The sequence below is a fragment of the Panthera onca genome, chromosome B2 (genome assembly GCF_046562875.1).
Source record: "Panthera onca isolate mPanOnc1 chromosome B2, mPanOnc1 haplotype 2, whole genome shotgun sequence".
Classification (NCBI taxonomy): Eukaryota; Metazoa; Chordata; class Mammalia; order Carnivora; family Felidae; genus Panthera; species Panthera onca.
This window is the reverse complement of record NC_138343.1, coordinates 3,381,815-3,395,477: the sequence shown is the minus strand read 5'-3', so window position 1 is coordinate 3,395,477 and position 13,663 is coordinate 3,381,815. Positions and strand designations below refer to the sequence as shown.

The 13,663-nt window shown below is 54.7% G+C and overlaps 1 protein-coding gene across 1 annotated transcript in view; it reads left to right on the top strand.

Annotated features, from left to right (window-relative positions):
- PRSS16 (serine protease 16) overlaps positions 1 to 13,077 on the top strand; it is a 30,662-nt gene extending 17,585 nt beyond the window's left edge. Inside the window, exons 3-15 of the mRNA XM_081795670.1 lie at positions 5,183 to 5,279; positions 5,464 to 5,624; positions 5,770 to 5,892; positions 6,230 to 6,461; positions 7,084 to 7,213; positions 8,470 to 8,593; positions 8,851 to 8,928; positions 9,019 to 9,066; positions 9,616 to 9,906; positions 10,499 to 10,640; positions 12,180 to 12,359; positions 12,437 to 12,582; positions 12,689 to 13,077. Of these exons, the coding sequence (XP_081651796.1) occupies positions 5,183 to 5,279; positions 5,464 to 5,624; positions 5,770 to 5,892; positions 6,230 to 6,461; positions 7,084 to 7,213; positions 8,470 to 8,593; positions 8,851 to 8,928; positions 9,019 to 9,066; positions 9,616 to 9,906; positions 10,499 to 10,640; positions 12,180 to 12,359; positions 12,437 to 12,582; positions 12,689 to 12,757 (1,821 nt within the window). The 3' untranslated portion in view covers positions 12,758 to 13,077. The remainder of the gene's footprint in view (positions 1 to 5,182; positions 5,280 to 5,463; positions 5,625 to 5,769; positions 5,893 to 6,229; positions 6,462 to 7,083; positions 7,214 to 8,469; positions 8,594 to 8,850; positions 8,929 to 9,018; positions 9,067 to 9,615; positions 9,907 to 10,498; positions 10,641 to 12,179; positions 12,360 to 12,436; positions 12,583 to 12,688) is intronic.
- Positions 13,078 to 13,663: the final 586 nt, after the last annotated feature.

Sequence of the window (13,663 nt, the reverse complement as noted above, 5' to 3'; positions counted from 1 at the left end):
TCTAAATGGATTATTGGTGACATTTGGGCAAAAAATCTGAAGGAAGAAAATGAATGATCCTTGGGGCTGTCTAGGTAAATTGATTCCAGACAGAGGATAGAGTGCCCACAGGGAGCCTGATACGGAATTTACCTTGTGTATTTAAGGAATACCAAGGAGGCTAGTTCTGCTGGAGTAAAATGAATGCTATTTTAATGTACACAACACTTATCTACTGCCACAAATCTACTGCTTAACAAACTAACCAAATTCAGTAGTTTAAAATAATTAGAATCTATTTATCTCACTAGCCTGTGGTTAACTAATATAGGTCAGGACTGACTAGACTGTTTAAGGTCCCAGCTGGATTGACTCACATATCTGGTGAACAATAAACAATCAGACAATCTCCACACATCTCATAGTCTCCAGCATGCTAAACCCAAGCAAGTTCTCAAGGCAAAAACAACCAGGAAAAAATACTAAACAAATCCCTCCTGGAACTAAAAAGCAATTATATAGCAAGGTTGTAGGATACAAGGTTAATATACGAAAGTCAATCATTTTCCGACATACTAGCAATGAAAATTTGGGATTTGAAATTAAAAATACAATGTGATTTACATTTACACCCCCAAAATAAAATACTTAGGTACAATTCTAACAAAATGTGTACAAAGTCTATACGTGAAGAAAAGTACAAAAGCGCCTGGGTGGCTCAGTTGGTTACACATCCGAGTCTTGATTTCAGTTCAGGTCATGATCTCAGGGTTGTGGGATTAAGCTCTGCATCAGGCTCTGTGTCAGGCTCTGTGCTGGGCATGGAACCTGCTTGAGATTCTGTCTCTCCTTCTCCCTCTACCCCCTGACTTGTTCATATTCTCTCTCTCTCTCTCTCTCTCTCTCTCAAGGAAAAAAAAAAAACTATAAAACTTTGATGAAATAAATCAAAGAACTAAATAGATATTCCATGTTCATGGATAGAAAGACTTAACACTGACAAGATATTAGTTTTTCCTAGCTTGATCTATAGATTCGACACAACCCCAATCAAACCCCCAGCAAATTGTTTTGGGATATTAACAAGTCGATTCTAAGGTTTATATGGAGAAGCGAAAGACCCAGAATTGTCAACACAATATTGAAAGAGAAGGATAAAGTTGGAGGACTGACACTACCTGACTTCAAGAAGTATGATAAAATCACAATAATCAAGACATTGTGTTATTGGCAAAAGAACAGATAAATGGATAAGAATAAACAGAATAAAGCATACAGAAACAGACCCCACACAAATTTAACCTGTTGATCCTTGACAAAGGAGCAAAAACAATACAATGGATAAAAGACAGCCTTTTCAACAAATAGTGCCGGAACAATTACATGTCCACATGCAAAAAAGAAAAAGAAAGAATCATAGACTTAAGTGTAAAACACAAAACTATAAAACTCCTAGCAGATAACATAGGAGAAAAAAATAAGCATATGAAAGATGGTCAACATTACATGTCGTCATGGAAATGCAAATAAAAACAACAATGAGACACCACCACGCACCTGTTGGAATGGCCAAAATCCAAAACACGGACGACACCAAATGCTGGGGAGGGTGTGGGGCAACAGGAACTCTCACAATGTTGCTGGTGGGAATGCAACCACTTTGGAAGACAGTTTGGCAGTTTCTGGCAAAATTAAACATCCTCTTAGCAACCAAGCAATCCAGCAACCACATTCCTTGGTATTTACCCAAATCAGTTGAAAATTTACGCCTACACAAAAACCTGCACACAGATGTGGATAGCAGCTTTATGCATAATTGCCAACCTTTGGAAACAAGATGTTCTCCAGGAGGAGATAAGTAAACCATGGTATAGCCACACGATGGAATATTATACAGCACTGAAAAGAAATGAGCTATTGAGCAATGAAAAGATATATAGGGACCTTAAATGCATATTGCTAAATGAAAGAAGCCAGTCTGGAAAGGCCACACACTATATGATTCAACTCTGTGATATTTGCAAAAGGCAAAACTATAGAGACAGTAAAAAGATCAGAGGTTGTCAGGATTAGGAGGGATGGAGGGAGGAACAGGCAGAGCACAGAGGATTTTTAGGGCAGTGAAACTATTCGGTACGATACTATAATGGTAGACATACATCACATATTTGCCAAAAGCTACAGAATGCCCACCAAGAGGGAGTCCAAATGCAAACTATAGACTTTGGATGATAATAATGTGTCACTGTAGGTTCAGCAGTTGTAGTAAATGTGCCATTCTGATTTGGGACATTGATAGTGCAGGAGGTTGTGTGTGTGGTGGGGTAGGGGGTATATGAGAACTTCCCACTCAATTTTGCTGTGAACCTAAAACTGCTCTAAAAAATAAAGACTAGGGGTGCCTGGGTGGCTCCGTCGGTTAAGCGGCTGACTTCGGCTCAGGTCATGATCTCGCGGTCCGTGAGTTCAAGCCCCGCGTCAGGCTCTGTGCTGACAGCTCAGAGCCTGGATCCTGTTTCGGATTCTGTGTCTCCCTCTCTCTGACCCTCCCCCATTCATGCTCTGTCTCTCTCTGTCTCAAAAATAAATAAATGTTAAAAAAAATTTTTTTTTTTAAATAAAGACTACTTAAAAGAAAAAAAAAAAAAAACAGGAACCAAAACAAGCAAGCAGAAAGAGTAAAGGGCATATTCAAGAAGCTTCTTTGTCAAGTTTGCTAATACTGCGTTGGCCAACATCGGTCACAGGGCTCGGCCAAAAGAAAGGGGGAAGGCACGACAAGGGCACACGAAGAACACCATGAATAAAGGGAGGGGAGAAGAGCTGGGGTTGTTAATGCAATAAACCCACCACAGTAATGAATTATTTCCAGTTATTTTGATGCAAAAAGGTCAAAATAAAAATCGCCTTTTTTTTTAACCTGGTCATGTGCTCCACGTAGTCTAGCTTCTCACTCTAACTCCATCACCACCCACCCCACGATCATGACCATCCCTGCCACTTACAGCATTCCTAAGCCCCCCCATGCCTCACGGTGTCCTTAACTCCACCTCTGCTGGTCATCTCGTCACTGTGTCCAAGATGGATAGAGAGGCTCAGAGAAAAAATCGTTTTTATTATACATTACTTGGATATTAAAATAAACAAACAGATGGGACAGGAAGGAGGGAAGGGGGGGAGGAAGGAAGGAAGGAAGAAGAAATGTTGCTATTAGGTCGAAGTAAATGTTGAGAACATAAACTTATCACAAACTTAGAAAAAGACTGATCCGGGGCCCCTGGTGGGGCGGGGTGGGGGGGGGCTCAGACAGTTAAGCACGTGACTCTCTATTGCGGCTCAGGTCATGATTTCACTGTTTGTGAGTTCGAGCCCCCTGTCAGGCTGTGCGCTAACAGTGCCCAGCCTGGTTGGGGTTCTCTTTCTCTCCCTCCCTCTCTGCCCCTCCCCTACTCACGCAGGCACACACTCTCATTCTCCCAAAATAAATAAACAAACTTCCAAAAAACAGAGACTGATTATTCTGTAGCCAGACCAGCAGCCACCCACTCAATCTATCAGCGATAACTGTTTTCAAGGCAATGGATCACTGTCAACCCCTGCCTTCGGAAGGTCAGCCAGTCAGACACGGGTTTGCTCCAACAAACAGGCCCCTGAGCGCCACCAACCAGTCTCTCCCAAACAGTCATGCTTCCACAGATCGGTCAACCCGCTCAGCCGAGCACATCCTCGCTTCCCTGAGCCCCTTCCCCCAAAACATCATCCACCCCTCAGCTCTCTCAGGGGCCGGTGCCTTACCAACCCAGCTCCCTCCCCAAATGAGTTTTGGCTCTGTGTTTCAAGTAGTGGGTGGTGGTTTCACCATCCTTTGAGAAAGCCCCTTCATCGAATCTCAAACACCTCAATTTCATTTTTTGCTGGGATTACATTTTTGATTCATTTTCCATTGCTGATATTCTTGGGTGTCGGATGCGGCGGTGTGGCCTTCACAACCATACGGTTTTGTCATAAGCAGTGACTCGGGTAGGCCTCGGTTCCTTTGTAGCGTGTGTTAACCAGATTCGGCAAAGTACCGACACCCTCTGATGGAAAAGCTTCATACATTCATTCCACGAAGATTTACCGAATGCCTGCTGTATGTTCAAAACTGTTGTTGGTCTTAGAGATCCAGAGAACAAAACAAAGCAAAACAAAACCTGTTTCCATGGAAGGAAATTCTGGTGGAAGCAAACTGGCAGCTTTTTAAAAAGGAAAGTATGCACTGTGTCTAACTTGATTTTTTAACAATAAGAAATATCAACTTCAACAGTGTTGAGAGGCAGCGCAGAGAGGCAGGCACAATCAGGTACATGAAGCACAGAAGGGCCACACGGAAAGGGACAAGGGCGCTCGGATGGTCACATGTCTCTCCAGCGCCAACCCCTGGCTTTGTGCCCTGGTTCTCTTTACTGAAATTTCCGTTTCAAGGCTTTAAGCTACTTTTTCTCAAGTTGCTGTTTTTCCCCCCCCACCACCCCCCTTGGAAAGGGGGACAAAGAAGGTAGGTGTCTCTGCTGAGGATTAGGAAGTAAAGTCAACTTTAGTCTCAATTTTATGTTGGAGAGGCTGTTTCCAGCCCAAGAACGGATGCCTTTCCTGGACTGTTTGGGGATCAAACCCACGGACGTCGGGCTGTCGGTGCCACATTCTGCCTGCCTGAGCCAACCAGCCACCTGGCCAGACCTCCTTTTTACTTAAAAGGGTAAAAAGGGTGTTGACGTGCTTGTGTCTCTTTAAAACTAAAGGAAATCCTTCTTCTTCTCCAAAGGAGGCTTTTTTAAGAGAGGTGAGACAGGGGATGGGGGGGGGGGCAGTGATAAGGTGATAAGACAGACGGGGAGACTAGGAAGCAGACAGGGTGAGACCTGGACAGAGAGTCACTCAAGTAGAGAAGACGACAGAGGGTGAGGGACCGAGGAACAAAGAGAGGGCGAGGTGGGGCAGCGGGGCGACCAAGGGGCTGAGGGAGGGGGCAGGGCGAGGTCCCTGCGTGGAGACCCAGAGACTAGAGGCCAGAACGCAGACTAAGGCATAGAGAGGGGGAGCCTGAGGGATGGCTGGATGGAAAGTCACGGGACAGAGAGGGAAACTGGATATTCAGGCACCACACCCGCAGGCCCCGTGTACAGACTCTGGCGTCCCTGCCCCGCTGTACTGGTTCTCACAGACGCCTGTCCCCGGAGAGGCATCTGGAAAGAAACCCGAGCTCCCAGTGAAAGGCCACAACCTCAAAGTCCAGCCCCAGAACACGATAAAGGTCCTGAGTGAGCGGGGGAACAGAGCGCAGAGGAGCGGACAGCATGGCCGGCAGGCCTGGCCCCCCACGGCTGGGCCCTCTGCTCCTGCTCTCCCTCTGGGGGTCCTCGGCTCCGGGTAGGAAGAGGCCGCGGGTCAGGCAGGGGCTCCTGCGGGGGCCTGGCTGACTCCCTCCCCGTCTGTGTCCCACAGCCCCCCTCCTCAGGCGCCTGGCTGAGCACATTGAGCGGTTTCAGGAGGGCTCCGGCCTGGGCCTGGGTTTCGGCCCAAATGCATTGGTCCCCCCAAAACAAGGCTGGCTGGAGCAGCCACTGGACCCCTTCAACACATCCGACCAGCGATCTTTCCTGCAGGTGAGGCCAGGGGGAGGGGGGAGGCGAGGCTGACGCTTTCTCCCCCAACTCTACCCTCAGTCTCTGAGTCTCTGGGCCCCACGGGCTCATCCTGTGCCCGCTGCCCGTGCCCCCGTGGCCTCCGGTCAGCCCCTCTGGTCCTTAGTGTGCCCTTGATCCCCGGGCCGCCCTTTCTTTCTTCAGCCTCCACTTCCCTTGTCCCTCAGGCGCCATCTTTGACCCCCTCCTCCCTGTCCTTCAGATTGAACAGCAAATCCACCAGCAACATGTAGGGCTCAATACATAGCAGAAGTGTGGACCAGCTTTGGAGGCAGACCTACCTCACGAGAGGAACTGGAAGGGATCTGATGGATGAACACTTGCCCCATTTTTCACACCTCCTGTGTGCACAGTGTGTGCAGGTCGGCTCCCCTAGGCCCTGCTCCCAAATTGGTCTGCACGCGTCACTTATCCTCGGCTTAGCGTTTCCATACACAGCCAGGGCCCCCGCCGCTGGCCAGTGTCCTGGACCCTGGGGACACAAGGGTAAAAACGTCGATGAACTATCTGCTCCTACAGACCTTGCATTCTAGCTGAAGAGACTAACAGGAGAGAAAGGAACATAACTACACAAGCCGAGTTCACACACTACTAAGTATATAAGGAAGACCCATAAGGGAAAGAGACCGCAGCAAACTGGGAATAAAGAACAGGTCAGAACTCTCAATCCTCATCTTCTTCTCCACCCCACCTCTCAGCGGTACTGGGTGAATGACCAACACTGGGCCAGCCGGCATGGACCCGTGTTCCTGCATCTGGGGGGCGAGGGCAGCCTCAGGCCTGGCTCAGTGACGAGAGGTAAGAAGCAGGGCTGGGAAGCTGGCGGGGGCCGGGAAGGGCGCCCCGTGTTGTGGTGCGGTGAGGCGGGAGGGCTGTAACCCCCTGAGGAAGTTTTGGGGTGATGGTGAGGTTCGCGGGGTCCGGAACCCACGGCCAGGACAGAATTGTTGAAGATGTCTTTGGTGCAAAAAGGTGACTTTATTGAAGCACGGGGACAGGACCCGTGGGCGGGGAGAGCTGCACTGGGGTCGTGTAGAAGGGCTGGTTGTACGCCATGGACTTGGGGGAGGTAAAGTCAAAAGGGAAGTTTCCAAAGAGACTTTCACAAGCTCAAGACTTACTGGAGGCCCAGCTATGGTCAAGCTAAGGTTGTTTCTCCCTCTAGCAAAGCATTAACATAAGACAGTAGGGACTTGCCGGGCTTCAGGCTATTGATGGGGTTGCCTTTTTCTCCTAAACTGGTGGAGACGCTTATCAGTTCAACCATTTGGTTTTTTGTCCTTTCCTGTTTTGGGGTAGCCTGGAGCGTCCAGGGACTATCACACAGATCCCACCTTGAGGGTGGGGGTGCCCTGAGGCCGCACTCTGCCCTCAGGTTGCCCCGGGCTCCCTCATCACCCCAACCGGACACTCTTCACAGGGCACCCCGCAGCCCTGGCCCCAGCCTGGGGGGCCCTCGTGATAGGCCTGGAGCACAGATTTTATGGCCTGAGTATACCTGCCGGGGGCCTGGACGTGGCCCAGCTCCGCTTCCTGTCCAGCCGCCACGCGTGAGTGAGGGTGGGGGAGTGTTCGGGGTCATGGCGCTGAGACCGTCTGTATCCGGGCACCTCTGCATCTGTGTGGCTTTCCGCCACTGCCCAAGGTCGACCTCCGGGTCTCTGGTCCACATTTCCTTCTCTCTTTCAGTGTCTTATTCTCTCTCTGTCCCTGGGTCCCTGTCCCTCCCTCTCTTTCTCTCCGGCCACATTTTCATCTCTTCCTGTGTCACTGCAGCCTCCCGGTCCAGACCAGCAGCATCTGGATGACACAGCCTCCCCGCTGGTCTTCGGTTTCTGCCCTTGAGCCCGTCAGTGTACTGTACGCACGAAGCTACAGTGACTGTTAGAGCACAGACCAGACCACCCTCTCCCAGCTCACATCTCCCAGGGTCTCCCACCTACCTCACAGTCAAGTCAAAACCTTCACGGGGGCCACGAGGTCCTACTGGCTCTGGGTCCCCGTTACTTCTCTGGCCCCCACTTCGGCACACTCACTGGGCTCCAGCGACGCCCGCGTCCTTGCTGCTGTGAAGGCTTACAGGCACATTGCTGCCTTGAGCCTTTTTCTCTCTGCGGGGAGCGCCCCCCCCCCCGTATTTGTATGGCTGTCTCCCTCACCTCCTTCCCTAGACGCTCTTCCCAGACCCCAGTGCGTCCCACCTGCTTTGCCGTCGGCCCCAGGACTTACCTCTCCTGGTCTCCGGCTGTGTCAGTCTCGGCGTTTTTCCATCTCACTCTCGCCTCCGTCATCTCTATCTCCACCTCTGTCTCTGTGCCTCCACACTTCTCTGTCTCCCCACGTTTTCACAAGCTGTACGGGGTTCTAAGTGCCCTAGGAAGGCACTAACTGCAGCCTGCTTCGGAAAGTCCGGGAAGACACGGAAACACCTAGAAAAGAGGATGTAGCCACATGGCAACATGTCCCTTTCTGACGGTGTCTCCTCTTCCTCCAGCGCCCCAGCCCTCCCCGTATCCCCCAGGTTTCTGCCCGCGCTGCCTAGGAGACCCTTCCTCCCCCCTATAGCCCGCAGTGAAGAGGGTGGAGGCTTGGCGGCGGTGGTGGGGGGGGGGAGTGGTCCTCTGGCCCAGGTGGGCACTTGCTGAGATCAGGCTCACACACACCCGTGACAAGAGCCCGGGCTTCTGGCCAGACCCCCCCCCCCCGCCCCATTCGGGTCTCTGGACCCCTGCCCGTGCAGAGGCGGGGGGTGCATCCTCGGGGATTCCCGGCGAGGAGGGCCCACCGACCTCCCCGCTGCCCCTAGGCTGGCTGACGTGGCCTCCGCCCGCCTCGCACTCGGCCGCCTCTTCAACGTCTCCTCCTCCAGCCCCTGGATCTGCTTTGGAGGCTCCTACGCCGGCTCACTGGCCGCCTGGGCCCGGCTCAAGGTCCCCGGGACTCTCCGGGCGGGCTGGGGTGGGTCCCGGTCTCAGGCGGCAAGGGCACCCCCGCCCCCCAGGCGCCCCCCACACACTGGCGGAGGGCAGCTCCGCCAAAGGGCTTTCCCCAAGCTGTCGTCTCCAGGGTCCACGTGTAGAGGGGAGGGATTTGCCCCCGACCGCAGTGCGGGCGGTGACACGGGGGCGGCGGGGGCGGGGTCCTAGGGCCTGGGCCCCCCAGGCTGACGACGGCTGTCCTCCCTCAGTTCCCCCACCTCATCTTCGCCTCCGTCGCCTCCTCTGCTCCGGTGCGGGCCGTGCTGGATTTTTCCGAGTACAACGAGGTGAGGGCGGCGGGCGGCGGGTGCGGGGCGGGGGGCGAGGTCCTTGGTGCAGGGAGTCCCCTGAAACCTCCTCCCGCGCTCCCTCCACAGGTGGTGTCCCGAAGCCTGACGAGCGCGGCCGTCGGCGGCTCCCCGGAGGTAGCACATGGGGCCAGTCCGCGGGGGTATGGGGACGGGAGAACTTGGAACGGGGGGCAGAGAAAACCGGGGAAGCTGGCAAGGTGGCCGGGTCTGAGAAAGAACCGAGACCGGGAAGGTGGGCGGATTTGGGGACGTGGGATGGGGCGGGGCCCGGCGAGGTCGACCCTATCAGGAGGGCGAGGCTCTACTGGGGGCGGGACCACGGGGGGACAATCCTATCAGAAGGGAGAGACTCAGCGCGGGGCGGGGCCACCTCGTAAAGGGGGCGAGGCTCAGCGTGGGGCGGGGCCCGGGGTGACGACCCTATCAGGAGAGCGAGACTGGGCGCGGGGTGGGGCCTAAGGGGACAACCCTATCAGAAGGGCGAGGCTCCTCCAGGGGCGGGTCCCGGGGAGGTGGTCGGGTGGAGCACGGTCAGGGGGCGGGGCCTCGGGCGGGACCTCTGAGGAAGTGGGGCGCTGGGGGGAAGGACTCGGGGTCCTGGGCCGGTAAAGGCGAGGCCCAGGACCCCGAGTCCTCGCCAATGCGGCCCCTCGCTCCCCGCAGTGCCGGGCGGCGGCGGCCGCAGCCTTCGCGGACGTGGAGCGGCGGCTGCTCGCGGGCGGGGCGGCTCGCGCGGCGCTGCGGGCGGAGCTGGGCGCCTGCGCGCCACTGGGTCGCGCGGAGGACCGGGCGGAGCTGCTGGGGGCGCTGCAGGCCCTGGTGGGGGGCGCCGCGCAGTACGACGCGCAGGCGGGAGCGCCGCTGAGCGTGCGGCGGCTGTGCGGGCTCCTCCTGCAAGGCGGGGGCAACCGCAGCCACTCCGCGCCCTACCGCGGGCTCCGGCGGGCAGTGCAGGTGAGCGGCCTGGGAGAGTCCGCCGGCGGGGCGCCTGCTCCGCCGCGTGTCCTGCGGTGGGCGTGACCCCTTCTGACCTTGGTCTCCCGGTCTGTGAAGCGGGGGTGACGCCTCAGGGCCGGGGGAGGTGCGGAGAAGCGGGTCAGGGCAAGCGCGCGCTCTGCAGGTGTTAGCGACTACGACCGGTCCCTATTTTGCGCTTCCTGTTCGGTCCACTCCCGGGCCTGCAGCGGAGTCTAGCGCACAGCAGGTGCTCCGGTAGCGTTGACGGAAGAAAGAAGCCCTGGGGACATAGCGTCCCTAGAGACCGGGATTCCAGCCTCGGGATCCACGGCTAGAAACAGCTGTTCCAAGAGATGGTCACATGCCCAGGGTCTCACAGTCACCTAGTGCCTTCACCTCTAACCCACAGGGACCCAGGCACCCACTCGCCCTGACCCCCGACTCCCAGGAGAACTCTGTAGCTCTTCTGACCTCTGACCTTTGACTTGTAGGGACCTGTGTATGCTTTCAGGCCGTGGGCCCTGACTCTCAGGGACAGGAGTAATGTGTGTGTGTGTGTGTGTGTGTGTGTGTGTGTATTGTCCCCTAGGTCGTCATACACAGCCTGGGCCAGAGGTGTCTAAGCTTTTCCCGAGCAGAGACAGTGGCACAGCTGAAGGTCACAGAGTCCCAAGTGTCCGGTGTGGGCGACCGCCAGTGGTTGTACCAGACTTGTACTGAGTTCGGCTTCTGTGAGTGACCCGCCCACCCCTCACCCCTGAAACGTACATTCTGCACTGTGCCCAGACAGGCTGTCTCACACGTGGTCTGGACTTGTTTCCATTTCCATGGGACCCTGGCCACACTGCTGGGCCTGGTTTTACCCATAGGTGTGGGGCTGGAAGGTACATAGCTGTACTAGAGTGTGCCAGAATCCCTCATGCACACAGTCCTCACATGAGTGATATGTGTCCCTGTCCCAGGAGTGGCCCCACTCTCTCCCTAGTCACCGGCCTAGAAACCCTAGCACATTTTACATGCCTCCTTCCCTTTGTCCCATAGCCTGTCAGCCACTGAGTCCTGCCCACTCTTCATCCTGGACAGCCCTCCGGTTCACCCCCAACCCCCTTTGTATTCCCAGCTCTGCCACCCTGGTAGAGGCCCCCACCCCCTCCTGCCTGGATCCCTGACCCCACCTCCTCTCTGGTCTCCAGGCCTTCATTTCACCCCTACAATCCAATTTCCTCACCGAGAGAGCTTTTTCTAAATATGACCTTGTCCTTCCTCCCATGGCTTCTCAGTGACCCTTGGGCAGGGTTGCCACATACAATACAGGATGCCCAGTTACATGTGAATTTGAGAAAACTTTTTTTTTTAGTGTGTGTCCCAAATATTGCATGAGACGTACCAAAAAAAGTATTTGTTAACTGAAATTCAAATTTACCTGGACATCCTGTAATTTTGTTTGCTAATCTGGGTCCCCTACTCCAGAGTTAAGTTCAAATCCTTTCCCATCTCCCGCAGGCGATGAGGATATGGTTTAAAGCAAAGCGTTCAGATTCCAGCTCTATTTCATAGCTATGTGATCTTGGGCAAATAACCTAAGCTCTCTCTCTGTGCCTTAGTTTCCACGGCTGTAAAATGGGAATAACAGTAGTGCCTCTCATAAGGTTGTTTCCAGGATTAAAGGAGATAATATCTGTAGCATGCTAAGAACAACACTGGTATACAGTGAGTACTCCCTAAGTACTAATTATTCTGTGACAACAGAGCCTGGGACCGTCTTGCGTTCCCAATGCCGGTCACCATGTATGTGAGCTTACGGTAGGTGCTCCATGCCTGGTGAAGCAAGGAATGACTGAATGTGAGGCTGAGGGAGTTAGATTTAGCCTGGGGGCACTGGGGAGGTATGGATCTTAAGCAAGGGAGACGTGGTCCAATTTGTGCTTTAAGTTCCTACGCTCCCTTGTCTCTCTGGACCTGTGCGCCTGCTCTTTCCCCTGTTTAGGCTGCTTTTTCTTTTCTGTCTTCCTCACTCCGTAAGGTTTTATCCCTGGCAGGTTCCTGTCTTGGAGCCTCTCATGCCAACTGGGATTCCTCCCACCCCAGGTCTTTTTCCCTCCCAGCCATGACCAGTCTGGGCTGTCACTGTGGGTGGGTGGGGTCTCTCTGACAGCATTGTGAGCTCACTGGAGGGAGGGTATGGGGCTGCTTGGGTCATCACCAGGGGAGACTCTATGGTGAGGATTAAAGGCTGTATGCCCCACACTTACAGATGTCTCCCCCCACAGATGTCACCTGTGAGGACCCCAGCTGCCCCTTCTCCCGGGTCCCGGCACTGCCCTCCCAGCTAGAGCTCTGCCAGCAGGTGTTCGGGCTCTCCACCTCCTCCGTAGCCCAGGCCGTGACCCAGACCAACTCCTACTACGGCGGCCAGACCCCGGGGGCCACCCAGGTGCTGTTCGTTAATGGTGAGCGCCCCTCAGCACCTGAGCCCCAGGTGGGCACCTAACCCCGGCGCGGCACGCCATCCTTCCTTTCTTTCCAGGGGACACAGACCCCTGGCACGCGCTAAGCGTAACACAAGCCTCGGGACCGTCGGCGTCGGCCCTTCTCATCCCCGGAGCCTCCCACTGCATGGACATGGCCCCCGAGAGGCCGTCAGACTCCCCCAGCCTCCGCCGGGGGCGCCAGGTAAGAGGGCGGTCGCGCTGGGTTAGTCGCATTCATTTGCGCGTTAATTTGCCTGCCCCTGCCCTCCACTGCCGGAGTCTGACTTCCAGAATTGTCCCCTCCCCAGAGCATCTCCCAGCAGCTGCAGACCTGGTTTGGGCTGGCACAGCGGAGCCAGGCCAGGGGTGGGGACTGAGGGCCCGGACCCTCGCCACTCCCTGCGCGGCCACCTCCTTCCCGGACGTGTCCTCTGGACAGGAGAACGGAGCTTGTTTGGAAAGAGGGAATTCCCAGGAATCGGGCTTCAGCTTCTGATCCGCACACAGACTCGTTGCTGCAGACCTCTCACTCCCGAGAGTGGATGGCAGGATAAGTGGAGGAGTATTCTTGTCGTGCATCTTGGTATCTTCTCTTCTTTTGTAGGGAGCATTTTATTAATTGTTTCGTGGCTATCTCTTTTATTGTGTAAAGTATCTTAACGTAAAGCCTCTTTGTGTAACATAATTCGGGAACGATCTCCCACTGACTTATTTTTTGTCCTGCTTTCAAAAGCACAGCAACCTTGGTAGGTTCTTCGGGTCCCAAAGGGACAGGGAGTCAGCTTCCATCTTGGTCTGTTCGGGCTGCGATAACAGAACCCTGTGGATTGGGTGGCTTATAAACGACAGATATTTATCACACGTGGTTCTGGACACTGGGAAGCGTGACATCAGGGCACCGGAAAGTCAGGTGTCTGGGGAGAACTCGCTTCCTGGTTCTCACTCAGCCGTCTTCTCTCTGGGGCGGAGGAGGGGCAGACAGCGGGAGAGAGAAGCCCAAGCAGGCTTCACATCAGCTCTTCAGCTCGGAGCGGGACCCTGGGGCCAACCTCACCACCAGGAGGTCATGACTTGAGCCGAAATCAAGAGTCAGGGCACTTAACTGACGTTGCCCGCCGGGCGCCCCAAGGAATATTGGTATTTTAAGTCAGATGTCAGATGTGCTGCAGCTCAAATTCTGCTCGGCTCCTGGGCTGGGTGCCCTGCTGAGCCCCTCCCTCCCCGCTCAGGCCCTGTCCCTGCTTCTCACTGTCCCCCTCCCGGGGCCCCTCTTCCTCGGGCTC